Source organism: Wyeomyia smithii, chromosome 2 (genome assembly GCF_029784165.1).
Source record: "Wyeomyia smithii strain HCP4-BCI-WySm-NY-G18 chromosome 2, ASM2978416v1, whole genome shotgun sequence".
Lineage (NCBI taxonomy): Eukaryota > Metazoa > Arthropoda > Insecta > Diptera > Culicidae > Wyeomyia > Wyeomyia smithii.
This window is the reverse complement of record NC_073695.1, coordinates 256,802,031-256,826,683: the sequence shown is the minus strand read 5'-3', so window position 1 is coordinate 256,826,683 and position 24,653 is coordinate 256,802,031. Positions and strand designations below refer to the sequence as shown.

Below are 24,653 nucleotides of genomic sequence, written 5' to 3'. Positions count from 1 at the left end.
AAAAGCTAAATATCGCAAACTATCGTGGCATAATGTCATTATGTGCATGCTCCAAAGTGTTTGAAATTGTTATGAATGAAGTACTGTTCTCAAGCTGTGAAAACTATATATCAGCTGACTAACACGGTTTTCACCCCAAAAAATCTGTTTCCACGAATCTGGTTCAGTTTACTTCATACTACCTACGTAATATTGATGCCGGTTCTCAGGTTGACGCAATATATACTTATCTCCAAGCTGCTTTCGATAGAGTTGATAATAGCATATTGCTTCTAAAATTAGGTAAACTTGGTCCCCGTGGTTCTGTGGTTAGCGATGTCGGTCGGCTAGCTCTCTCACACGGTTGTGATATCGGTTTCGATTCCCGATCAGGTCGAGGATCTTTTCGAGCTGGAAATTTTCTCGACTCAGCACTGGGGCACGGTGTATCGTTGTACTTATCCTACAACATGCAAGATGTGCCAAAAACAATATCGATAACGAGTTCTCTCAACTAATCTAGTTGATCGAGGCTAGCGTGCGATATTGTTTTTTTTTTGGTATCTCCGATGACCCTATAAGTTGGCTCAGGTCCTATCTCACGGCAACGTTGAGATCGGATCCGTATCATCTGAAAGTTTCTCCAATATGTCAGGCCTACCACAAGGAAGCAACCTCGGTCCACTTCTGTTCTCAATATTTGTCAATGAGCTGTCGATTTTACTGCCACTGGGATGTTGGCTCATTTTTACGGATGATGTCAAATTATGCGTAACTGTGTGCATCGATGATTGGCATGTGCTCCAACAATGGATCAACATTTTCGAAGAATGGTGCTCGAGAAATCTTCTAACGATTAGCATAAATACTAAAGCCAACAAACAGCTTGGATTTATGTTTAAAATATTTTGCCAGATGAAAATAACAAACAAATTAATAAATAAATAAATCATAGGGTAGGGAACTGCTCCATTATTCATCTCATTAAGCCGATATTCACGAAGATTGCACGGATTAAACACCAAATTTTCACGAAATCATTGAACAAATAAACTAAATATGCTTACGTGCTCTAATGGAATCGTATAGCATTGTATATTTAGTAAAATTAGCAGGATGTTTCCTGAATTTTGTAAAACAAACCATTTTTCACAACGCTTCCATATCCATCTCAAAACATGAATCTCTGCTCAATTATTCATCTCACGACGCTTCCATGTTCATCACACTGGTAATCATGAATGAATCACACTTTTATGAATGAACGTAGCCGCAGCCCGTCGTAGGAGGTTACCTAGATATCCGCTGCAGTTGTTTACGTGCAAAATTAGTAATCTAGGTAACCACTACTGTGCTGTAGATTTATGTCAATTATGTCGGAATAATTCAACATTTTTAGTATGATTCTTTCCTTTTAACAGAAACTGATTTGGCAACGTTTGATTTTCTTTAACGCAGTGAAAACAGATGAAAATACATCCAGTTGAAATTTAGGAATTGTAGAAATTTATCTCATATTTCTGCTAATTCAAGCTTGTTTTAGGAAATTTGAGGTGAACATTTCAGAGATTAAAGTGTTATTAGTGTAAGGAGTGATTTTGTTTAGTGATTAAAATACAAAGTGGGTCGCTAGTGATGAAAAAAACTTTGGTTGGCTGCTGAACGAGTCCCGTTGTAGCCGTATAGAACAATGCGCGGATTTTGTTTTCTGAGGTAGGTGGTTGAATCAAATGAGTTTTCGAGTGCAGATGGCCGACTTTAATATAAAATTTAGTGCTTCTAAAGGTGCCGCCACACGGACGCTAATTCCCTTAGTTTCTAAGTCTTAGTTGATTTTTAAAAAAATTTTTTCATCACTGAATAGTAGGCTACGACCTATTCGGGCATGACGGAGTAGTTCAGGGTCTCTATGTTATAGCTTTTGACAGTACAATCCCGCGTTATGATGAAAAAAAATGCTTTTTACAAGCAACTATGACTTAGAAACTAAGGGAATAAGCGTCCGTGTGGCGGCACCTTAAGTGAATTTTGGAGGATAATAGTTTATGAGGAATCTAAAGTGAACTAATTAGAATCCATTCCATGGATTAGCAGATTGATTTAAGAAGAAAATATGCATTTTTTCCTGTTTTCAATTGTGTTTTCATATTGTATGAGATGAATATATGAGCTGAGATGAATAATGGAGCAGTTCCCCTATGTAACAACATTGTAGAAGAAAGTTTTTCTCAAGACTATTACTATCGAGCTCTAGATCCAATTTTTCCCTTAAGCTCGTTCCCTACAAGGCTGTCGAATAATTTACTCGGCGTCTCCACCGATTCAACAGTGAAAGGAGACGCACGGTTAACGTTCGCTGGCTAGGGACACCAAAATTCACAGGAATGGTTAAATAGCTATAACGCTTCATTGCAACTCATGCTGAGAATTTTGAGGAGCTATACTAAAGGAGAGGGTGACAAAAATAGTCACTTTTGCGCTACGTAATTAATAGGCATTCCCTAATTGATTAATGAAATAAAATAAATTTAAAAAAAACTCAAGACAAAAAAAATTAACAAAATAATATAAATATTTATAAAAAACATTGCCAAAAAATGAAAATAAAAATAAATTTAAAAAATTCAAAGAAATATAGAAAAATATATATTGAAAAATCGACGTGTAAGGTTAAAAGTAAACAAATATACAAAGAAAATCTTAACATTTGACTGGGTTTACATAATAAGTTATAACAAAATTGGTGCGTCAGTATGTCGCATAGTAATTGCTCGCCCGGTTCATCGCTTCAACGTTATGTTCACGAGAAAAAGTTATTCGTTCTAGGGGCACCAAAAATTACAGATATGGTCAAAAAGCTATAATCTTTTTTTCCGTTTGAGCTCTAGGACCAAATTTGTGTTTATCAGTGTTTTATATAAAATTTGATTACAGTCCCTCTACAATTATGGGTCAGTCAACGTGTTGTCTGAATGTTCAAAAATGGATATAAAATCGGAAAGATTATCAAACACGATTTTTTTACTATCTATTTCTGTGTTCTGATGTGTACTTTCGATCAAAAATTAGTTTCACTGCAGTTGATACGTGTAAATCGGTTGGGAAGTAAAATATCACTTACATAGCCAAAGACACAATTATGGGTCACTTTTGGCATTCAAAATCACTTAGACTTTAAAATCATCAAAATACATAACGCAAGTTATTTTATTGTTATAAAAGCTTGATAATAAGTTATTTTATTCAGTCTTGTCACATAATCATGTAAATGTAATAAAAATAGCCAAAATATGGACTGACCCACAATTGTGTACCGCAAGATGTACCATTACTACAATTATGGGTCACTTCACTTATTGCACCGAGCAGAATTATAGTTTTTAGTGTATTTTAATCGTATTAATGAGGTTACAAGTGAGTTACAAAAAATACCACTGCCAATAAAAACTGTTCAGTTTCGTGAGAATAAACGTATTTGCGTGAAAGTGACCCATAATTGTAGCTGACCTATAACTGTGGAGGCACTGTATATGTTGTTGAAAAAGATTGGAAACTATATATATACGCTATACGCCCTTTAGGAAAATTACTTTTCAGTCTAGTATCCCCCACGGAAAATACTCAGTTGGCTAAGTCGAATACGTGTACAAAGTTTCATTTAAATCAAAAATGGTTGGTATTCGACGATAGGTGACTTGCCATGGAAACACTCTTGAGCGATGTCACCAAACTCTCCAAGTGTACAATCTGAGAGAGTGAAACAAACAGCTAGTTGAGTAGCGTGAATCCTCTCAAAAACAAAGAGTTGTTAACAGAGATAAGACGAATGAGTTTTCGGCCAAAACAGTTCGATGAGACACTTATTTTCCGCGCAAAGCTATTCAAATATAAAATACAAAATAAAAAGCTACATGTAACAAATTTAAGCCTTTTTTCCTTTTAGTAATTAGTGAAACAATATGGCTTGTTCAAGAAATTTATCAGTAGGTATTCGAGTTTTTCATTCACTGCCGGCTTGTTGTCTTACAAACAAATGCAGCTAACAAATATAGCGTGCTATATAAAAGTGTAACGACATTCATAAAAATACCGCCATGTTTACATTGTGTTCTCCATAAAATTACGCACGTCTCGCCAACACACATGGTCTAAGAACTCCATCACGGATATAGTCGCGAATGATGTGCACGGTCATTCATTTATTTTACTTACAGATTAAGACAAGTTGCACTGTATAGCCACATCAAAGAAAATAATAATTAGTAAAGACTTGCGAAGCGAAGCTGTTTCACGTATGGCACTTAGTCACTGCTTCGCCCTATTATCGGTCCTATTAATCTCGGTCTGATAGATGTCTGATGGCAAAGAGAACCCCCATTTCCTGGAATTGGTTACAGCAGAGCAGGAAGCATCTCTTGACCTGACAGTGTTTCATCAGATACGTTCACATTTCCCCAACCGATTCTATAACGTCCCGAACGTCATCCACCAGTAAAGCACAAAGCGAAAAAAAAACGCGACCACGATCACTCCGGAGTACATTAAACACCGACAAAGACCGCGTAATCGCTCGCGTTGCTGATCATCTGGCATTTGCAGGTCACGAGTAGCAAAAAAAAACTCCGCGAGATGCACCAATACACTCGCGTTATAAACCGGCGCACAGCTGTGTCAATTTTGCTTTTGCTTAAGTGTGAAAACGCTCCAACCTTTCTACATTTTTCACTATAGACACAGCACAGCATCACAATTTCACCTCCATCTAAGTTGTTACCTGTGGTGTTTTTTTCCGCTGCTACACCACCGAAATCACGTAATCATATTTCTTATGCTTATGTCACAAATGGTACCAAATTTTTCATCCATTAAACCGGTTATTCCACAACTTGCTAGTTTCGAATCGTGGCCCCATCTCGGAATCGCTTCGTTCTGTTTTTATTGTTCTTCAGCAAGACACCGGGCGGGCCACGAGCAGAATCCACGCTTCGACGGTGCGTCCAACGGGCCCTCCAATGAGATACTGCCGATCTGAGCGGCTAAGCTTTGATTCATGCTTGCTTGCTGCTTGACTGCCTGTGCCTGCTCGCCGATTCAGCGAAATGAGTGAAACGTACTGCTAATGTCTTACAGTGGAGGTTATAGTGTAACACTCGGGAGCCAGTAAGTTCACAATATGCAGTGAAATCATGCAGCCTTGAAGCTGAAATAAGTGCATCCGATAAGCAGCATGGAACACACTGGACCATACGGTTGGTGTATTCTCGAGAGAGGCTTGTTCGGCTTGGTGGATAGGTATGTAATTGTGGATGGAATAAAAGTGGATTTCAGATGATGAAGCATTTTCTCTAACATAGCTTATTGCTAGAAAAACCATTAAATAATTTGAAAAACATTCAAAACATTTCTAATCAAATTGACTGTTTGATTGATGGCGTTGAGTTTGAGGGTTAAAGGTTAAAGGTTGCATTTCTGGACGTACAAAACCAGTTACATCTCGAAATTGATCAGAGGTACAAAATTGCTATCATGACAAAATGCAGATAATTGTTGTTATTTTCAGAAAAAAATATTCAAAAATTATTCCGTTACAGTTCTGATGAATTCTTATACTTTTCTTCGGATACTCTCTATCAAAGTTTGGACTCTCTGTTGGTCAACCTCAGCGGTGATCTGTTCTTGTTTGCAGCATCCCAAATCATTTTGGCCCACTAGAGCACCTTTCGATTGTTGAAGTGTAGATTTGGTAAGCATCTAAGCAAAATTTCATCGGAGCTCTGTAAGCCTTAATAAATAGAAGGAGACATTTTTGCAGGTAGATTTGACATTAGATACTACTGATAAATTCAAAATAAAATACAAAAAGTAGTATTTACTAAAGAATGCTTGAACTAACAATACAGTGACACACCTAAAGAATTCACTGTCAACAAACAACAGCTGAAAGAAGCTACTGGTGGAAACTTTGTCTTGAAGAAAACATTGTACTATCAGCTAGAGCCACACGATGTAGAACGCGTAAGATTCAATCAAACCTCCTATCGAATATCACTTGGTACATCCTATTCTAATCCTGAAGACCGTAAGTTGTGGTAAATATCACATTTTTCATAATCATTATTGGCTGTGGGGTTAAATTGCGAAGATTTTTTCAATGGGACCGACTTGCGATCACTTTTGCTATGGGACAAACCGACTTGCTATTTTTTTCATAGTTCCTCAGAACGAAGTATTCAAAAATATTTGTTTTATCGAACGTAGATATAAAAAGAAATTGATTCCATAAATAAACTCAAAATTGATAAAAATGCAATTGGGACGGACTTGCCATGAGCGGCAGTACGTACCTCGTAAAAAAAACCGCGAAAAAAAAACCGCGTTAATTCGAAAATCCGCGTAAAAAAACCGCGCTAACTCAAAAATCCGCGTAAAAAAACACGTTTTTAAAAAATCCGCGTAAAGTAGTCCAGCAAAAAGAGCTTTAGAAAAAAAAACCGAGACACTCTAGAACCAGTATAATACAGTATTTAATTGTCCTCTTTGACGGTCATTCCGGATCTTTTGGTGGGCGGAGAGTATTTTTTGGACTAAGTCTTTTACTAGATAAACATTTAAACGCGTATCGCGTAAAAAAAACCGCGTTAATTAAAAAATCCGCGAAAAAAAAACCGCGTTAATTCAAAAATCCGCGTAAAAAAACGCGTTAATTCAAAAATCCGCGTAAAAAAACCGCGTTAATTCAAGAATCCGCGTAAAAAAAACCGCGTATAAAGAAACCGCGTAAAAAAAACCTGACTGTATGGCTTTTTAGAATAGTAGCTTGGCTAGAGCTAAATTCGTTGACGATGTCTTAGTCCTAAACTCTCGGGTTTGCCTCGAAGGGTGTACGGAATCAATTGCATCATTTTCAAATGGCTGTAACTTTTTACTCATTGAGTATTTTCTATTGAACATTTGGGTGGAATTTGTTCAATGTGTATTGTTGACACTGTGTACATTGCACTCAGCTACTAATGCAATCGTTGCGAAGATGGAGTCGAAAGAACAAAAAAGGGGTAATGAAATTTTGCCCACATACCTCGAAAATCCAAATCTATCTCATCGTACAATTATCAGGAAGCTGGAAACGGTTCAATCTACGGTAAGTCGCGTTTTAAATCAGTACAATGAGCGTTTGACTATCGACCGAAAAAAGAAAAGTGGCCAAAATGGATCTCCCTCTATTGTGTAAAGGATCACAAGCGGGTATTTCAAGCTTTTAAGAGAAATCCGAACAGTTCAGTTAGAGATGTGACTAAAATACTGCATTTGAGTAAAACTTTGATGCAAAAAAAACGTGAAAGATTACGCACGTATAAAGTTCAGGAGGCACCACTTTGCAATGAACGGTAGAATACGGTGGCGAAAACACGTCCACAGAAGCTCTACAACCAGATGTTGACGAAATCACATTGCTTTGTTATGGATGACGAGACATAAGTAAAAGCAGCCATCCGCAGCTTCCAGGGCTTCAGTACTTCACCGCTCATGATAAATTCGAAGTTCCTAAGGACGTTAGAAAGCAGAAGGTATCAAAGTTTGCCAATCAGTACATGGTTTGGCGAGCAATTGGCTCGTGTAAAAAGCAGAGCACCCCATTCTTGACAACCGGGACGGTCTATGGGCAGGTATACTTGAAGGAATGCCTCCAAAAGCGTTTACTTCCACTTCTGAGCTCACACAATGGTCCCCCACCTTTGGGCCGGATTTCGCCTCGTGTCATTACTCGAAGATGTTCTGGAGTGGAACGACACTTAAAATGTCTATTTCGTACCAAGGCATCTCAATCCTCCGCTCAATCCGAACTGCGGCCAATTCAGAAGTACTGGGCCATCATGAATCAGGTACTTAGGAAACATCTTAGGGAAGTCAAATCGGAGAAGGATATGATGAGAAAATGGATTTCCACACAAAAAATAGTGGGTCCAAACGTTTTACAAGACCTCATGTGCAGTGTTAAGAGGAAAGTTCGTGCAATCTGGATATGTTCAGCTGTTCTCCTTGAAGAGCAGCTTGCCCGAGCGTCTGAGCCTAAGCTGACGGCTGAACTATGATATGCGGTGTCTCGCCAGCTACACCCAAGACAGCAGCCGGCCCCGTCGCGGAACTTGGAAAAATCGGTATAGACCTAGACAAACGAAAAAGGACAACGATTGGAAACTTGGCACTTGGAATGTTAGGACTCTGCTCGAACCGGCACGCGGCCCAGAAAGCTACGGAAGGTAAAAGTGAAGGTACAGCCATACAAGAGGTGCTTTGGCCAAAAACTGGAGATCGTGTATTCCAGGCGGTTGATGCGATCGTGGGCACTTATTTCAAGCAGGGCTGCTGAATATCACTTCGTTACATTCGTATTCATTCCTTATTGCCGAAGCACATCAACACGTGGCAACAGTGTATTCACTCAGCAATGGAAACGGCTGTGTAGTGCAATTCACCAAATTATCCTAAGGGTATGGTCTGAAGAACAACTACCTACGGACTGGTTGGAAGGACTCATATGCCCTATCAACATAAAGGGACATAGACTCGAGGCATAACCCTTCTCAACTCCGCCTACAAATTCTCTCCCGTATCCTGTTCCAGCGACTGAGGCTGTTGCAGGAAGCCTTTGTTGTAGAATATCGAAGCGGGATGATCTGCAACAGACCAGATGTTCACCTTGAGGCAGATCCTCGATGAGTTTCGAGAACATAACTTGCAGATACATCATCTTTTTATAAACTTTAAGGCTGCGTACGATACAGTGAATCGCAACGAGCTGTGGCTGTGCTTGAACATGGTTACATGGTAGAGAGAATAATAATAAAATTTACCTAATTCAACTGAATTATGAATTATTTCCGAATTGGCAATATTCCCCTGACAAGCAAACGTAACCTGTAAAGGTTTCCGCGGTGGAGTAACTCTACCCCCTTTTCAGTCGACCTAACAGCGCGATAGAAGAAGTGAAACTTCCCCAACCTACTCTGCATGCGAATGCATATAAAAAGAAGTGCGCATGGTACAGAGAGCTCATCATTCTTCGTCTCACGCTTGGTGTTTTTTTTTTTTTTTTTTCAGCAAAGGGCTGGCTACAAGAATCGTCGTTCCATCCACCCCACATTACAAGGCAGTAGAGGCTTACCTAAAGCAAACAAAAGCGGAGTATTTCACTCACGATATTGCAGCTACAAAACCATTCAAAGTTGTACTGCGTGGTTTACCGGAATTGGAACTGGACGAGTTAAAAACGGAGCTAGTCGCTTGCGGCCTAGAAGTGGAAGCAGTATACAAAATGATAAGACACAACAAAGCCATCGAGTATCGTGATCAGTTATACCTGATCCACCTGGGGTCAACTACTCTAAGCACAGTGAAAACAATCACCGCCCTATTCAACATCATCGTGCAATGGGAGCGATACAAACCGATTCATCGCGATGTCACACAGTGTTCCAACTGCTTGAACTATGGACATGGCACAAAGAATTGCCATATCGCTGCATGAAATGTGCAGGTCCGCATCGAACAGAGGATTGTCTTGTTGAGGAAGCCGAACAAATCAAGTGTCTTAACTGTGACAAAGAGCATGCTACGAACAGCCGTTCCTGTCCAAAACGACCAGAATTTATCAAAATTCGAAGTGAAATTGCCAATCGCCAGCGACCGTCGAATAGAAAAAGTGTACAACCTAGCGTTACACCAACCCCGCCAGCGGCTTCAAGTACGTTGCCGTTACCACCTCCTCCAACTGGTGGTATTCCTAGCCGGGGCCTCCCCGGATTTTTGAGTTATGCACAGGCTACCAGCATGCCCCCAGCAAGTAGTAATTTGTACTCGATGGAACAGCTAGCTACGCTTCTTCTTAAACTCGATCAGCAAACAAAGGCTTGTCGCACCAACCAGGGACAGATTGCGGTCATGATGACTTTTTACTACCGTCATGCATCCATTCTTTCGAATCCTTAACTGGAATGCCCGCTCTGTGGCCAACAAGAAGTTAGAACTTCTACATTTTCTGAACATACACCACATCGATGTCGCTGCAATAACCGAAACACATTTGAAGCCGAACATAAACTTCTGCCTGCCGGAGCACTCGATAGTCAGACTGGATCGCACAACCTCAGCTGGGGGCGGGGTTGCAATTGCCATAAGGAGAGAACTACCATACAAATCACCACCGAGTTTCAACACAACCTTTGTCGAAGCTGTAGGAATCGAAATTACCACCACTGATTTTTATTGCGGTCTATTGTCCGAAGCAGTCTCGACGGGCAAATGGAACCACGGTGAAATTGAAGAACGAAATTCAAAAGCTGTCTAGAAGAGGAGGCAATTTCGTCATCACAGGGGATCTCAACGCTCGCCACTTCGCTTGGGGTGACTCCAGGTGCAACTCAAATGGTAACATCATTGTAGAAGATACCGAAGCTGGATATTAATATCCCGCTCATCCGGAATTGCCAACTTACATCTCCCCTGCTGGTGTAGGCTCCAAGCTTGACATTTTTCTGACCAAAATCACCGATCGATTTTCGATTCCGAAAACCATAACAGAGCTCTCCTCGGATCATCATCCGGTCATCGCTGAGATTGGTGCTAACGTAGAACGGCGCCAAGTTCAACGAAGAAGAAATTACCATCGTGCAAATTGGGCCCAGCTGCAGCGGTATGTTGAAAACCATGTTGATGCGGACATCACTTTGAACACAAATGTAGTAGTAACAATAAACATCAAACTGTTTTCATAATTACTATTATCAATAATTGTCAATATAAAACACTATTTTGTTACGCATACAGTGAATTTAATTAAAATTTCTATGTCCCCCACGATTTTGTCGTAGTGTTTCTACCAATTTTTTGCATTGAAAATAAAAACCTTTCTGAAGTGGAATCTATTATGTTATGCATTTTGGTCTAATACATTTCTGTCAGTGTGACAGATTACATAGTAAAAATAAGCGCATATCAATGACGATTTGGCCCACAGTTTTTCTAACAGCCATTTTTGTATTGCAAGTTAACTGATGCGATTTGTGTTTAGTTGCGTTGTTTTTTTATTTATAATAATAAGCACATGTGGAAATAAATGCAAAATAATAATATATAAATAATAATACTGATTCAAAGTAAATCTCAAGTTATGATATTTTCATCCGAAATGCATAAACATATTTTCAATTTTCAGAGCATGATGAAATTCCTGAGCTTCGAAATCTTTTAGTGACTGCATCGGGAATAGATCCTTCTGTTTATTCAATCGTAATCGGTAAGTTCCTGGTTACTCTTCATGTACTTCTCTGATTGCTTTGTAGTGCTATATATGCTGATATATTCCGCTACGTTTATTATGACAGTGTACATTTTTTGAAGTAGAATACTTCTCTCAAAAAGTTCGGCTACATAGGGATGTGAAATGAAAATCTAAAACCGAAAAAAGTGAAAAATATGTCCAATTTCAAATGCTAATAAATCGGTTAGTATTCGATGGATTTCCTTCGTTCTTGCAGAAATAGATTGGAAAATCTTCTAAGATTCTTCCCAAATGCAGATAATTTTAATTTTATTTTTCAAACTATTGTACTATTGAAAATAGTCAAGCCTTGTCAAAACGAAAACTTCGGCCTCTGATTGGTCGTTATATGATTGCTTCCCAAGCACGGTCGACAGAATCATAGACCTTGCCATTTGAAATGTGCTATTTGGCCTATATAAAAGCCTGTTTCATCCGAAGCCGCTCATTATAATTCTAGACTACAACAACAGCAGTCCCTTAGAAGCAGCAGTAGCAGTGCAGCGGATAACGGCCAAAGCTGTGGTATGGCAACGGACGTCTCAGCATCGATAGCAGGACCAGGTGATGCAGGGCAGCGGATACCAATGGCAACGGAAGCATCCACTACTGTGGCAACGGGGATAGCGCAGCGGTTGACGTTGGTCTCAACATCTATATGGGCAGGGCCAGCTGATACAGTGTGGCATTTTAGTGTAATGCTGTCTCTGAACGATAACAGGCGCACTAGCAAATGCATCCAATGAAAAGAACGTTCTGGTAAGCTTTTCAGTGTTTATTTTCCCTCAGGGAATACTTTATTCGCACTGCCAGTGATATCGCAAAGATGTGATCGGCATCTTATCAGACATTGAATTAAACAACAAACTGTCCTTTTCAGGATGAAATAAAAACCTAATTGAGAGTTAATATTTTCGCTTAAATCAATTTACACTTTCAGGAAATTTGGAACAGATATATATTTGGCTTCACCTCCGTGTCTCAGAACGTACTAAATTATCTTTTCCTTCAGTTATGAGCACAACATCCGAAATGCTTTCATTATCAGCATAAAAATTAATTTTTCGCATAATGAAAATTCAAAAATTATCAAGTCCAAATCATGACAAGCAATTATATTATTGAGAATCGTCAATTCTTGTTGAAGCGCGAAATTCGACTGATCTGATTAGTCGTTAATATGATTGCTTCCCAAGCACGGTCGACAGAATCATAGACCTTGCCATTTTAAATTTGCTATTTGTCTGTATAAGAGTAAGGATGGGAATTATCGACTGGAATGGCTATCAATAGTTATCGATGATTTCCTACTACTGTCGATAGGTTTTTCATCCCTATATAAGAGCCTGTTTCAGTCGAAGCCGCTCATAATAGTTCTAGACAGCAGTCTTCCCTTAGCAGCAGCAGTAGCAGTGCAGTGGATACCAGGCGGATAGCGGCCACATCTGTGGCATAGCAATGGATAGTGCACTAGTTGCAGCGGATCTCCTGATGCAGGGACAGCGGATACCAATAGAAGCGTATAGCGGCTAAAACATTGGTATGGCTACGGATAGCGTAGCGGTTGCAGCGGGTTTAGCATCGATAGCAGCTGATGCAGTGAGGCACTTTAGTGAAATGCAGTCTCTGTGCGATAGCGGGCACTAGTAGATGCATTCAATCAAAAATGTTGATTCATTTTGACAACACATAAGCCGTCTAGTTTTGAGTGTTAAATCAGCTTTTCACTGTTTATTTTATCACAAGGAATACTTTATTCGCACCGTCAGTGATAACGCCAAGATGTGATCGTTATCTTATCTGGTATTGAATTGAACAACAAATTAAAAAATGACTGACACGCAAGCAGCCGGGTTTTCTTTCTTGTAAAAGTATTCTACTTCGTCCTTGCGGTCGTGGCTTTGCACACAACCCTCCTGTGATTTTTTATTTGGGACATGGTGTAACCTAAAATATGTCGATCAAGCTGAGTTGGAAGAGTTTTTTTCTGTGGGTCAGAAGTATGCCATCAAGTGAAAATTACAAAATTGGCCTGGAAGCGCTTTATTCTCGAAGACCGTCAACATCGGTTACCCAAAATATTATTGAGGACAGATTAGACTCGCAGCACAGGAAATTTCTGACCCACATAATGGTGGACTATTACTTTGCTAACGAACGCTCAAATTTTGGCAGTGTATCACTGTTCCTTCTAGAACTAGCAGTAAAAAGATTCTTAACATAATCGTTCTGTTTTTATTGTTACTTTTTATTACAGGAATTCTGTTATATTTTTCGAGACTGCACGATTGGAAAAACGCATCCCTCTGGACTCGTACGCGATCGCTACCACAATCGGAAGAAGCAATCTCTGTTGTTAAGACAATTTCAACAAACTGATACCAATTATTGGAAAGTTGTTAAAAAGAAGACGCTAGGATTAACTGGCGAAGGAAATGTCGTATCAGATAAATTTATCTGGCTTTATGCTTATACACATTGTATCTTTCAGAATCGAAAAGCAGAATTCTTTCAAAATTTGGCTTCGAAACTATCAACAACTGGCTGATAAATTCTTTAATCTTTGAAACGACTCGTTTTTGCTACACATACAAACCATCCTAAAAGACACAGATGCTGGCAAAATGAATATACTGGCCGTGTGATCAAGACTGTCTCTGGACTGTATACCTTTTGGTAAGCTGTTTCATGAAAAAAGCATATTTAATGAGCCATATTAATTTTTCTCTGAGCTTAGATCGACACGGGAAAGATTTATTCAACAATTCTTATTATATGTAGATCAAAATGGATTGAAGGAAGATTATTCTCGACAATTGTTTAACCATCTAGAGGAAACATCTGTTGCTAAAGGTAAAACAATGCATCGAGATTTCATCTGTTGTTCCATTTTCCATGGGGTCAAGCCGGTTCATACGTCATCAAGTGAGCTGTCATCGTTTCTACGAGCGCAAACTGATATGTGTTACGCATGCAAAACAGAGATTGAATTCCGAGTAGTAGAGCCTTTGCGTCTGGAACTTAAAGAGAAAAATATTTTATTTTCGTATCTATGTGATAGGCAAAACCAAACAGGTGAGAAGGTTACTTTCGATTAAAGAAATACTTTTAATAAACACTAAATGGAACATGTAAATAAAATGTATTGAAATCGAACGTTTATTATTGAAAAAAAAAAAAACAAATAAAAACCGTAAATTTTACCACGATGTGCTCAACCATATCATTCTTTGTTTTTAAAAATGCTATATCACACAGTTGGTTTTACTGCTAAATGCGCTATATTCAAGTGCTAAATATTGTTGAAATACACCTGGTATAATTGCTGAAAGTACTATGAAATATGGTATTTATTACTACTAAACTCTGATATGGGTCTTATAGTAAAATCAACGACTTTTCTCTTTAGAACAAATATCAACTGTAGTCTGCACAAATCAATTGGCGTTAGGTATTTAAATCAACCCTGCAGTATAGTATTTCTGACCGCAGACTTGTTCTCAATGTAGACGTCATCCAGAAAGTAGAGTGCCGAAAACACTAAGCGCATAATTTCCTTGCGAAACTCGCTCAGAAGGCAATATCAACGTACCCGCAACCCTAGGCACCGATTCTACGCTAGACAGCTGACAAAAATTGTTCAAGAACGTCTGGAGAAAGTGAAAAACAGACAGTTTGCAACCGAATTACGTAATTTGCCCAACTGCTCACGACCATTTTGGCGTGTGGCCAAAGTGTGGCGTGTGGCCAAAGAACAAACCAAAACCCATCCCGCCGTTAATAGTGAATAGTGAAACTCTGCCAACTTCCCGCGAAAAGGCTTGTGCTATCTCTCAGCATTTTGCCGCTTCCCACAATCTTGGTCGTGATATTGTGAGTCGAATCGAACCAGTTGTCAAAGAATCGATAGTAATTCTGGCGCACACACCGAATCTCTTGCCACCTGATCAGCGGATAACAGTGGACGAGGTACAGAACAACATCAAATTCTCTCGGAACATGAAGGCTCCCGGATTTGACGGAGTGTTCAACCTTGTGCTCAAAAACCTTGGACCAACAGCCTTGTCTGTGGTGGAAAAAGTGTTCAACCGAAGCCTTGAATTGGCGTACTTTCCAGCAAGTGGAAGTGATTCCCATTTTGAAACCAGGAAAGGATCCCACATGCCCCAAAAGCTACCGTCCCATCAGTCTGCTTTCTGCCCTTAGCAAGGTATTCGAACGATGCATCTACAGCCGTATTGTGTGCCACGCAGAAGTGAACAACATATTCCTGGACGAGCAGTTCGGTTTTCGCAGAGACCATTCAACAACATATCAACAGCAGAGAGTAACAAAACGCATCAATCGGAACAAGGAGCTATCTAATGTCGAATTCGTTTTTAACGGCAGGACTATCCCGTCCCGGACTACGCTTTGCAGCTGAAAAAAAAAACACTTTCCGAGTAGTTGCAATGGTGTGCGTAATACCAGAGGTAGGTGTCACTTTTGTTTTGGTCATTATCGCCATTGTCTTTTATCGCATTTGTGCTACTGTACGAAAAATTTGCCAATTTACTGAAAAATGAACGACGTTGTGTCGCAGAAGGCATATCGGGGAGCGAGGTCGATGCTGCATCAATCGCAGCAGGTGCTGACTGATTCGACGCATGACAGTCATTCGCGAAAAATGTATCATTCGGAACAGGCGAATCAGAAATAGTTTCTTGCTGAGACGACTTCGTTGAAATACTATAATTTGGAATTGTGGTAGGATCTTTGCAGGGTTTAATGTGGACCAAGCTACGGCGATAACCTGCACCATTTACCTCCACCTGGAAAGAACGTTCACTTAAGCGATTCGACACAGTGCCACGAGACCATTCTTTTGAAATTTCTGGATTTAACGCACATATACTGGCGATCCAACTTAAAGATCAGGTAGATGTTTACTTGAGTTGGCATAGCGAACTTTAATTTTCTTCCGGTTTGCCTCGATAGAATTCGGAACACCTTCGACAACCTTTGGGAATAGATTTTTCGCCGATGTCGGTATACCGCACTTCGTGGATCTCGAAAAAAAACGGGCCGCTGGACTGGAACCTATTTTATTGGGTATGTTCCGCCAATGCAAAAGAGCATACCAAAAATCTATTCCCGACTCTTCTGACTTTTTCAGTAAACGTTTAGCGATCTTCACGGCTGCCTCCGCTTTCCCGTTAGATTGCTGGTGATGAGGAGATGATGTAGTGTGCTGAAAATCCCATTCGATGGCGAATTCTTCGTACCGTTATGTTAGTATAATTTGTGGCTTTCCGTGACAGGCGAAGTTCTCCTTGCAGGCGGCTATAACTGATTCAGGTTTCAAATCTTTCAAGATATTAACTTCAAAGTAATCCGAGTAATGGTCAACTGTCACAAGAAATGCTCTCTTAGTTCCTTGGTAATCAGAGAAAAACACATCCATGGAAACAAATTGAAAAGGGTACACTGGAATGCCGTGAGTCATCATAGGCGGATTGGATTGAGATGCAGCAAATTTAGCACATGTTGCACACGACTGGATAGCTTCTTTTATCTGAGCACTCATTCCTGGCCAAAAGACATTCGCTCGAGCCAGCTTCAACGTAGCTTCAATTCCGTTATGACTTGCGTGACAAATATCAATGAGCTTCCTGCGCAAAGGTTGCGGTACCAGGATTCTATCGTTCCGGAAAATAAGTCCGTCTTGGGTGGACAGCTCTTGCGAGTAACGAATATAAATCTTCACACTATCGGGCACTTGGTCAGCCGTTGTTGGCCAACCATTCAGGATGTATTCGATGATGAGCTGCATCGTCGAGTCTTTTGCTGTTGCTTGCATTATTTCGCTTAAGCGAGTATCCGAAATACTTAGGCAATTGCTCATCTTGACATTTCCCAAATCCTCGAAGACCTTGTATATGTTGCTCTTCTTATATGCGTCTACAGTTATATCGTCGTGAAGCGGGGCCCTCGATAGAGCATCGGCAACCACATTATCTTTGCCAGTCACATATTCCAACGTTAATGTATACCGCTGAAGATTCAACAGCATGTGCTGAAGTCGACGCGGGGCTGATAACAGTGGCTTCTGAAAAATGTTTATGAGTGGCCGATGATCCGTCTTAATAGTGACTTTAGGATTTCCCACAACCAATTGATCGAAACGGATGCAAGCAAACAAAATGGCCAGTAGTTCTTTCTCTATTTGAGCATACGATTTCTCTGTGGCAGTTAACGTTCGGGAAGCGTATCCAATAACTCCATCCTGTTGATATACGGCAGCTCCTAAACCGAAGCAACTCGCGTCACATTCGATGGTTATCGGCAGGTTCATGTTGTAGTAGCGTAGTGTTCCAATATCCGATACCAACTCTTTCACGCTTTTAAATTCTCCTTCCTCAACTGCAGTCCATTGCCAGCTAACGGAATTAGATATCAGTTTCCGCATGTTTGTAATATGCATGCTAAGATTCGGGATAAAACGGCTCAAATAATTTATCATACCGATGAAGCGATGAACTTCTTTTCGATTTAAAGGAGTAGGAAAGTTTCGAATAGTTGAGATCTTGCTTTCATCAGGCTTTAAACCTTGGTCGGTAAGCACGTGTCCGTAAAAAGGTACTGAAGTCTGGCATAATTTTAGTTTCGAATGGTTTAGTCTAACATTACGTTGCTCAAGTCAGGACATAAGGTTTCTCAAGTTTTTGTTGTGATCGATCAATGCTTCTACATACGTGTTCCCTTTCCCATACACGAGCAGGTCGTCTGCGATACACTCTACTCCGTCAAGTCCTTGGATTACTTCCAGCAACTTCATTTGGAAAATCTCAGGAGCGGAAGAAATGCCAAATGGAAGCCGTGTCCATCTATACCGTCCATAGGGAGTCCAAAATGTCGTTAGCTTGCTGCTAGGTTCATCCAGAACGACATGCCAAAATCCTTTTTTTGTGTCCACTGTCGAAAACACTTTTGCTTTACCTAGCTATGGGAGAATTTCGTCAAGAGTTATGAACTGCAAATGGGGTCTCTTGATTGCCTTGTTGAGAGGAACGGGGTCTAGGCAAATTCGGATGCTTTTTGATTGCGCGTTTCCACGCTGAACCAAAACCAAATTGCTAACCCAATCGGTATGTTGTGGTTCTTTTACAATTATTCCATCTTTTTCGAGAGAAAACAATTCTTGTTTTAACTTACCTCGCAAAGCGATAGGTACTCGACGTGGCTGTTGAATTAGTGGAGAAATGCTTTTATCGCATTCTAGTGATACCTTTCCAGCTAGTTTTCCATATCCGACAAAGAGTCCTTTGTGTGCTTCGACAATTTGTTGAGCTTCGATGCGATAAACGTTGAGTAAATTGCTATATGATGTTGACGATTTAGGTTCGCTCAGAGAAACTGCTTTGCAGAATTTAACTTAGCCTAGCACACGACACACTTTTGCAGATAGTAAGGGACGATGATCTACGTCGCCTACTTGTAGGACCAAACTATATTCTTTTCCCATCCGACGACATGGAATCTTAACTTGTCCCAAAACTTTGATGGGATTTCCCCCGAAGCTTTGTAGACGGAACTCGGAAGGCAATAGTGGTGGATTTCCGTTCCCAATAAGTTTCGACAAGCAAGCAAGACTAATCAGGCTCGTGTTCGCTCCTGTGTCGAGTTCGCATACTACTGATTGCCAAGCACCAGCAAATATGAGGTCTAACTGAGCTGATACACCTCCTCCTTTGGATGTACTATCGAAAAATTTTCCGATTTCGTATTCGTGATCTGAATCCTCCTCCGATTCATCACCAACGGAAGAATCTTCCTCTGACTCGCTTGTTTTCTCGTTGATTTTTTTAACTCGTCGTGGCTTCTGTTTGCGAGACTTTTTATTTATTTTACATACCTTTTCGAAATGGTTTTTACCATTGCACCGATGACAACGTTTTCCAAACGCTGGGCAGACACCTTTTGCAAACTCATGTTGATCACCACAGAACTTACAGCGAGGTAACTTTGTTTTGGCCTTCTGTATCTTTTTAACCTCCGCATCAGCATTCGGCATTCCTAGCTCTAAAGATCGATTGGCTGCTATCTCTTCTGCTCTACACATGTCAACTGCTTTCGAGGAGTCAATATCATATATTGTGAGCATCTTAGTGCGAAGATGGAGCCATTTATTTGCAGTGACTAGTTTGAACGTTATTAGTTCGGTTTCTAATGCACCCAATTTAGCTATTTTAGCTAAAGTCTTGAGACGTGAAACAAAATCATCAATAGTCTCTCTTGAAAGCTGTGCAGCCGAGAAGAAATCTAGTCGATCTATGATTATGTTTCACTTAGCTACAACCTTCTGTTTGATAGCAAGCAAGGCTGCTTCAAGGTTGGCTTGTTCGTTCGTGGTGAGCTCAAAATTAAAATATTTTTGACGTTGACTAACGTCTATATCGAAGTTAGGCCCCTGAATTTAAAAATCTAGTAATTCAACCAGGGAAAACCAGAGAAAAGTGGTCAGGTTTTGAGCGCTTATTTTGCAGTCATCTATAATCAGGTTTTCGAGGTTTTGTCATCAATCGATCAGAAATTCTTTTACGGTTAAATTTATGTAACAAAAACAAACTATTGTTTGAGATACACTATTGAAAAATTGGTAATTAATATCGATTGTCTAAATCATACCGCGCAGCCAATCACTACCTCTCTTCCCAAGCACAGTCGACACTAACGGATACAATCGATCTGACTTTGTTGTTATTGTTGTTGTCACTTTCTGTTTCCGATGTTTATGCTGCTGCTAGCGGAAAAAACCTTGCAAATATGCATCTTTTTGTTGGTGTTAATTTTACGACAGCGGCCGGCGCCCCATCATTCTGATTCCAAAACCGCACCAGTGACATGCGGACGCTAGGTGATAGCAGCTGAAAGGAGGAAATACAAAATAGTACCGGTCATCTCGTGCCGGTTTCACCCGTAATGCTGGTGGCTTTAGTAGTAAATGGCTACTGCAAAACACTTAAATGGCTGGAATTCTGGACGGACTAACCAGGAAACTATAATCGGCAACTGGCACCTTTTGGTGCCTCTAAATTTTGTTACAGAAGCGGCAAATTGAATTTTCTGTTTTACCAAATGATGCTGCTAGCGGAAAAAACCTTGCAAAAATGCATGTTTGTGTTGGTGTTAATATTATGACAGCGGCCGGCGCAGCTTTCAAGAAACATTTGTCTCTTCCATTCCATAATTTGCGTAGCCCATCCCTCTTTTAATTTATCTGACGAAGCCTTGGTATAAAACGTACCGTTCGAACATTTCACCCCATCAGTTTCATTACTAAACCGTACCGGCTACATACGGACGCTATCTTGAAAGAATTCTGGACGGACTGACCAAAAACATGGATATATTCGGCACCTGGCCCCTTTTGGTGCCTCGAAATTTTGTTACAGAAGCGGCTAATTGAATTTTCTGTTTTATTACAAAATGCTGCTGCTAGCGGAAAAAACCTTGCAAATATGCATCTTTTTGTTGGTGTTAATTTTACGACAGCGGCCGGCGCCCCATCATTCTGATTCCAAAACCGCACCAGTGACATGCGGACGCTAGGTGATAGCAGCTGAAAGGAGGAAATACAAAATAGTACCGGTCATCTCGTGCCGGTTTCACCCGTAATGCTGGTGGCTTTAGTAGTAAATGGCTACTGCAAAACACTTAAATGGCTGGAATTCTGGACGGACTAACCAGGAAACTATAATCGGCAACTGGCACCTTTTGGTGCCTCTAAATTTTGTTACAGAAGCGGCAAATTGAATTTTCTGTTTTACCAAATGATGCTGCTAGCGGAAAAAACCTTGCAAAAATGCATGTTTGTGTTGGTGTTAATATTATGACAGCGGCCGGCGCAGCTTTCAAGAATCATTTGTCTCTTCCATTCCATAATTTGCGTAGCCCATCCCTCTTTTAATTTATCTGACGAAGCCTTGGTATAAAACGTACCGTTCGAACATTTCACCCCATCAGTTTCATTACTAAACCGTACCGGCTACATACGGACGCTATCTTGAAAGAATTCTGGACGGACTGACCAAAAACATGGATATATTCGGCACCTGGCCCCTTTTGGTGCCTCGAAATTTTGTTACAGAAGCGGCTAATTGAATTTTCTGTTTTATTACAAAATGCTGCTGCTAGCGGAAAAAACCTTGCAAATATGCATCTTTTTGTTGGTGTTAATTTTACGACAGCGGCCGGCGCCCCATCATTCTGATTCCAAAACCGCACCAGTGACATGCGGACGCTAGGTGATAGCAGCTGAAAGGAGGAAAGACAAAACAGTACCGGTCATCTCGTGCCGGTTTCACCCGTAATGCTGGTGGCTTTAGTAGTAAATGGCTACTGCAAAACACTTAAATGGCTGGAATTCTGGACGGACTAACCAGGAAACTATAATCGGCAACTGGCACCTTTTGGTGCCTCTAAATTTTGTTACAGAAGCGGCAAATTGAATTTTCTGTTTTACCAAATGCTGCTGCTAGCGGAAAAAACCTTGCAAAAATGCATGTTTGTGTTGGTGTTAATATTATGACAGCGGCCGGCGCAGCTTTCAAGAAACATTTGTCTCTACCATTCCATCAGCTATGTAGCCCATCCCACTTTCTATTTATCTGACGAAGCCTTGGTATAAAACGTATCGTTCGAACATTTCACCCCATCAGTTTCATTATTAAACCGTACCGGATACATACGGACGCTCGGTGTTAGCAGCTAAAAGGAGGAAAAACAAAATAGTACCGGTCATCTCGTTCCGGTTTGACCCGTGATGCTGGTGGCTACTGCAAAGTACTAAAATGGCTGGAATTCTGGACGGAAACCAGTAAACGAGAAATCGGCAACTGGCACCTTTTGGTGCCTCGCAGTTTTATAATAGAAGCGGTTAGTTGAATTTTATGTTTTACAATTGCTGTTACTAGCGGAAAAAAAACCTTGCAAAAATGCATGTTTATGTTGATGTTAATTTCACGACAGCGCTAGGTGTTAGCAACTGAAAGGAGGAAAGACAAAATAGTACTGGTCATCTCGTGCCGGTTTCACCCGTTATGCTGGTGGCTCTTAGTAGATTAACCAGAAAACAACAATGTAATCGGCAACTGGCACCTTTTGGTGCCTCTAAATTTTGTTACAGAAGCGGCAAATTGAATTTTCTGTTTTACCAAATGCTGCTGCTAGCGGAAAAAACCTTGCAAAAATGCATGTTTGTGTTGGTGTTAATATTATGACAGCGGCCGGCGCAGCTTTCAAGAAACATTTGTCTCTACCATTCCATCAGCTATGTAGCCCATCCCTCTTTCTATTTATCTGACGAAGCCTTGGTATAAAACGTATCGTTCGAACATTTCACCCCATCAGTTTCATTATTAAACCGTACCGGATACATACGGACGCTCGGTGTTAGCAGCTAAAAGGAGGAAAAACAAAATAGTACCGGTCATCTCGTGCCGGTTTGACCCGTGATGCTGGTGGCTACTGCAAAATACTAAAATGGCTGGAATTCTGGACGGAAACCAGTAAACAAGAAATCGGCAACTGGCACCTTTTGATGCCTCACAGTTTTATAATAGAAGCGGTTAGTTGAATTTTATGTTTTACAACTGCTGTTGCTAGCGGAAAAAACCTTGCAAAAATGCATGTTTATGTTGATGTTAATTTCACGACAGCGCTAGGTGTTAGCAGCTGAAAGGAGGAAAGACAAAATAGTACCGGTCATCTCGTGCCGGTTTCACCCGTTATGCTGGTGGCTGTTAGTAATAAATGGCTACTGCAAAATACTAAAATGGCTGGAATTCTGGACGAGAATAATCAGAAACTGGTACCTTTTGGAGCCTCGAAATTTTGTTACAGAAGTTTTGTAAAAGAAGCGTTGCAATTCCCTCTACTATTTGCTTCAATGGAATATTTTTTTTTAAAGAATACGGTAGTCAACGTCATGCGGTCGTGTCTTGAATACCACCCTCCTACTTTTTTTCTTGCTGGCTCTCCGATCACCGCCAGGAGAAAACTAACCTTTTGAGGATCATCTGTAGCTGACCACCGGTCCATTCCAATGGCTTTTTCGTAGTCTCTCCAACTCTTTTCAAAAAATTCGAAATTGGCTTCCATATCTCCTTCTAATGCAAGCGGCGATGGCTGAGGTACCGAAACGCTTGCAGTGCATGGCTGGCGACTAGCCGATACGGTAGCGGCTATTGATTGTTGATTCACTGTCGCTGTTATTCCACGGAAAAGCTCTTCAAACATTCTGGTTTGATGATCCAAAAGTTGTTGGAACTGCTGATTATCCATTTCAATGAGGATGCGTAATAACTGCTGAAAACAAAATGGTCGCGAACTAATTGCGACTTTGCGTTTTCCCACAATCACTATTCCCGTGACGCTTTTTGAAAGTCTCGATTATTTGTTTTTTTTTTTCGCGATGTCAATGACGCAGAAAACACTATTTTCACAAACAAACTTTACTTTTTTACTTCTGACACCATGTTCTATTTGAGTAATACACGCGATATAATTAAACCAAATTCATTTATTGAACCGTCTAGAAGCACGTACTAATAGCGAATGAAAATTAGAACAAAGTGTCGGTATCAATACAGGGTCATCTAATGACAAGGGGTGTGCAACTACCGCAACAAAATTCAACCAGATGTTTGACTCGCGAAGAACGATAATCAAAGCAAACCGATTTTGACACATTTTTTTTTTATTCTGACACAAACATGTGAATGTGTTTGTGTTTTCAAAACTGCACTCTGTTTCTTTCGCGGACTGTCCGGGACGAAAAAAAGGGTAGTCCGGGATAGTCCGGAAAATGTAATAAAAACAGTGATAGGACAAAGTGTAGTCCGCGGGGTAGCTACACCGCAAAAACGAAAACGACATAAAACAACTGCCATGGCCTACCTGGACATAGAAAAAGCATTCGACAACGTGTGGCACGACGGGCTTATCTACAAGCTACAGCGCTACAACTATCCCGTTAATCTAGTGAAAATTGTGCAAAACTATCTTACGCTGCGCAAATCTCAGGTCTGTGTGCTGGGTGGCCTGTCTGACCCATACGACGTAGGAGCTGGTGTTCCACAGGGCAGCATCCTTGGTCCCGTTCTGTACAACTTATTTACATCAGATATTCCTGAACTACCCAATGGAGGCATCCTGTCGCTGTTTGCTGATGATACCGCCATTATGTACGAGGGCAGACAGATCAACCAAATAGTTAAAAAGCTGCAAACTGGGCTTAACGTCTTTGTGAATTACCTCACCTCATGGAAAATTTGTGTGAATGCAGCAAAAACTCAGACCATAGTCTTTCCTCATC

General features: G+C 40.5%; 3 protein-coding genes and 1 long non-coding RNA gene across 5 annotated transcripts in view; 2 read left to right on the top strand and 2 right to left on the bottom strand.

Moving 5' to 3' along the window:
* LOC129723506 (venom dipeptidyl peptidase 4) overlaps window positions 1–5,013 on the bottom strand; it is a 70,445-nt gene extending 65,432 nt beyond the window's left edge. The window contains exon 1 of the mRNA XM_055677764.1: window positions 4,754–5,013. The gene's annotated coding sequence lies outside the window, so the exon portion shown is untranslated. The remainder of the gene's footprint in view (window positions 1–4,753) is intronic.
* LOC129723512 (uncharacterized) lies at window positions 4,789–10,554 on the top strand. 2 transcript variants are annotated; one of them, XR_008727769.1, is made up of 2 exons: window positions 4,789–5,271; window positions 5,571–5,774. XR_008727769.1 is itself a non-coding variant. In XM_055677778.1 (2 exons), the coding sequence occupies exons 1-2, from the start codon at window positions 5,207–5,209 to the stop codon at window positions 9,503–9,505; spliced, it is 492 nt and encodes a 163-aa protein (XP_055533753.1). In that variant the 5' UTR covers window positions 4,789–5,206; the 3' UTR covers window positions 9,506–10,554. The 2 variants fall into 2 exon arrangements, 1 of the variants encoding a protein (XP_055533753.1); XM_055677778.1 differs by lacking the exon at window positions 5,571–5,774 and adding an exon at window positions 9,079–10,554.
* A 3,401-nt stretch (window positions 10,555–13,955) lies between these two features.
* LOC129723513 (uncharacterized) lies at window positions 13,956–23,861 on the bottom strand. Its single transcript, XM_055677779.1, has 2 exons — window positions 23,342–23,861; window positions 13,956–14,316 (listed from the first exon to the last, which is right to left on the bottom strand). Exons 1-2 carry the CDS (start codon window positions 23,618–23,620, stop codon window positions 14,239–14,241), a joined length of 357 nt encoding a protein of 118 aa, XP_055533754.1. The 5' UTR covers window positions 23,621–23,861; the 3' UTR covers window positions 13,956–14,238.
* LOC129723517 (uncharacterized) lies at window positions 16,013–17,126 on the top strand. The gene is made up of 3 exons (XR_008727770.1): window positions 16,013–16,213; window positions 16,274–16,387; window positions 16,452–17,126. It is a non-coding gene; the product is annotated as an uncharacterized LOC129723517 (long non-coding RNA).
* Window positions 23,862–24,653: the final 792 nt, after the last annotated feature.

Coding starts and splice junctions, on each gene's coding strand:
- LOC129723512 (XM_055677778.1), top strand. CDS start 5,207: ATGGAACACACTGGACCATACGGTTGGTGTATTCTCGAGAGAGGCTTG. Junction 5,272..9,078: donor TTGTTCGGCTTGGTGGATAG/GTATGTAATTGT, acceptor TTTTTTTTTCAG/CAAAGGGCTGGCTACAAGAA.
- LOC129723513 (XM_055677779.1), bottom strand. CDS start 23,620: ATGGATAATCAGCAGTTCCAACAACTTTTGGATCATCAAACCAGAATG. Junction 14,317..23,341: donor CTACAGATGATCCTCAAAAG/GTTAGTTTTCTC, acceptor TTTCTCTTTAAG/TTCCAGACGCAAAGGCTCTA.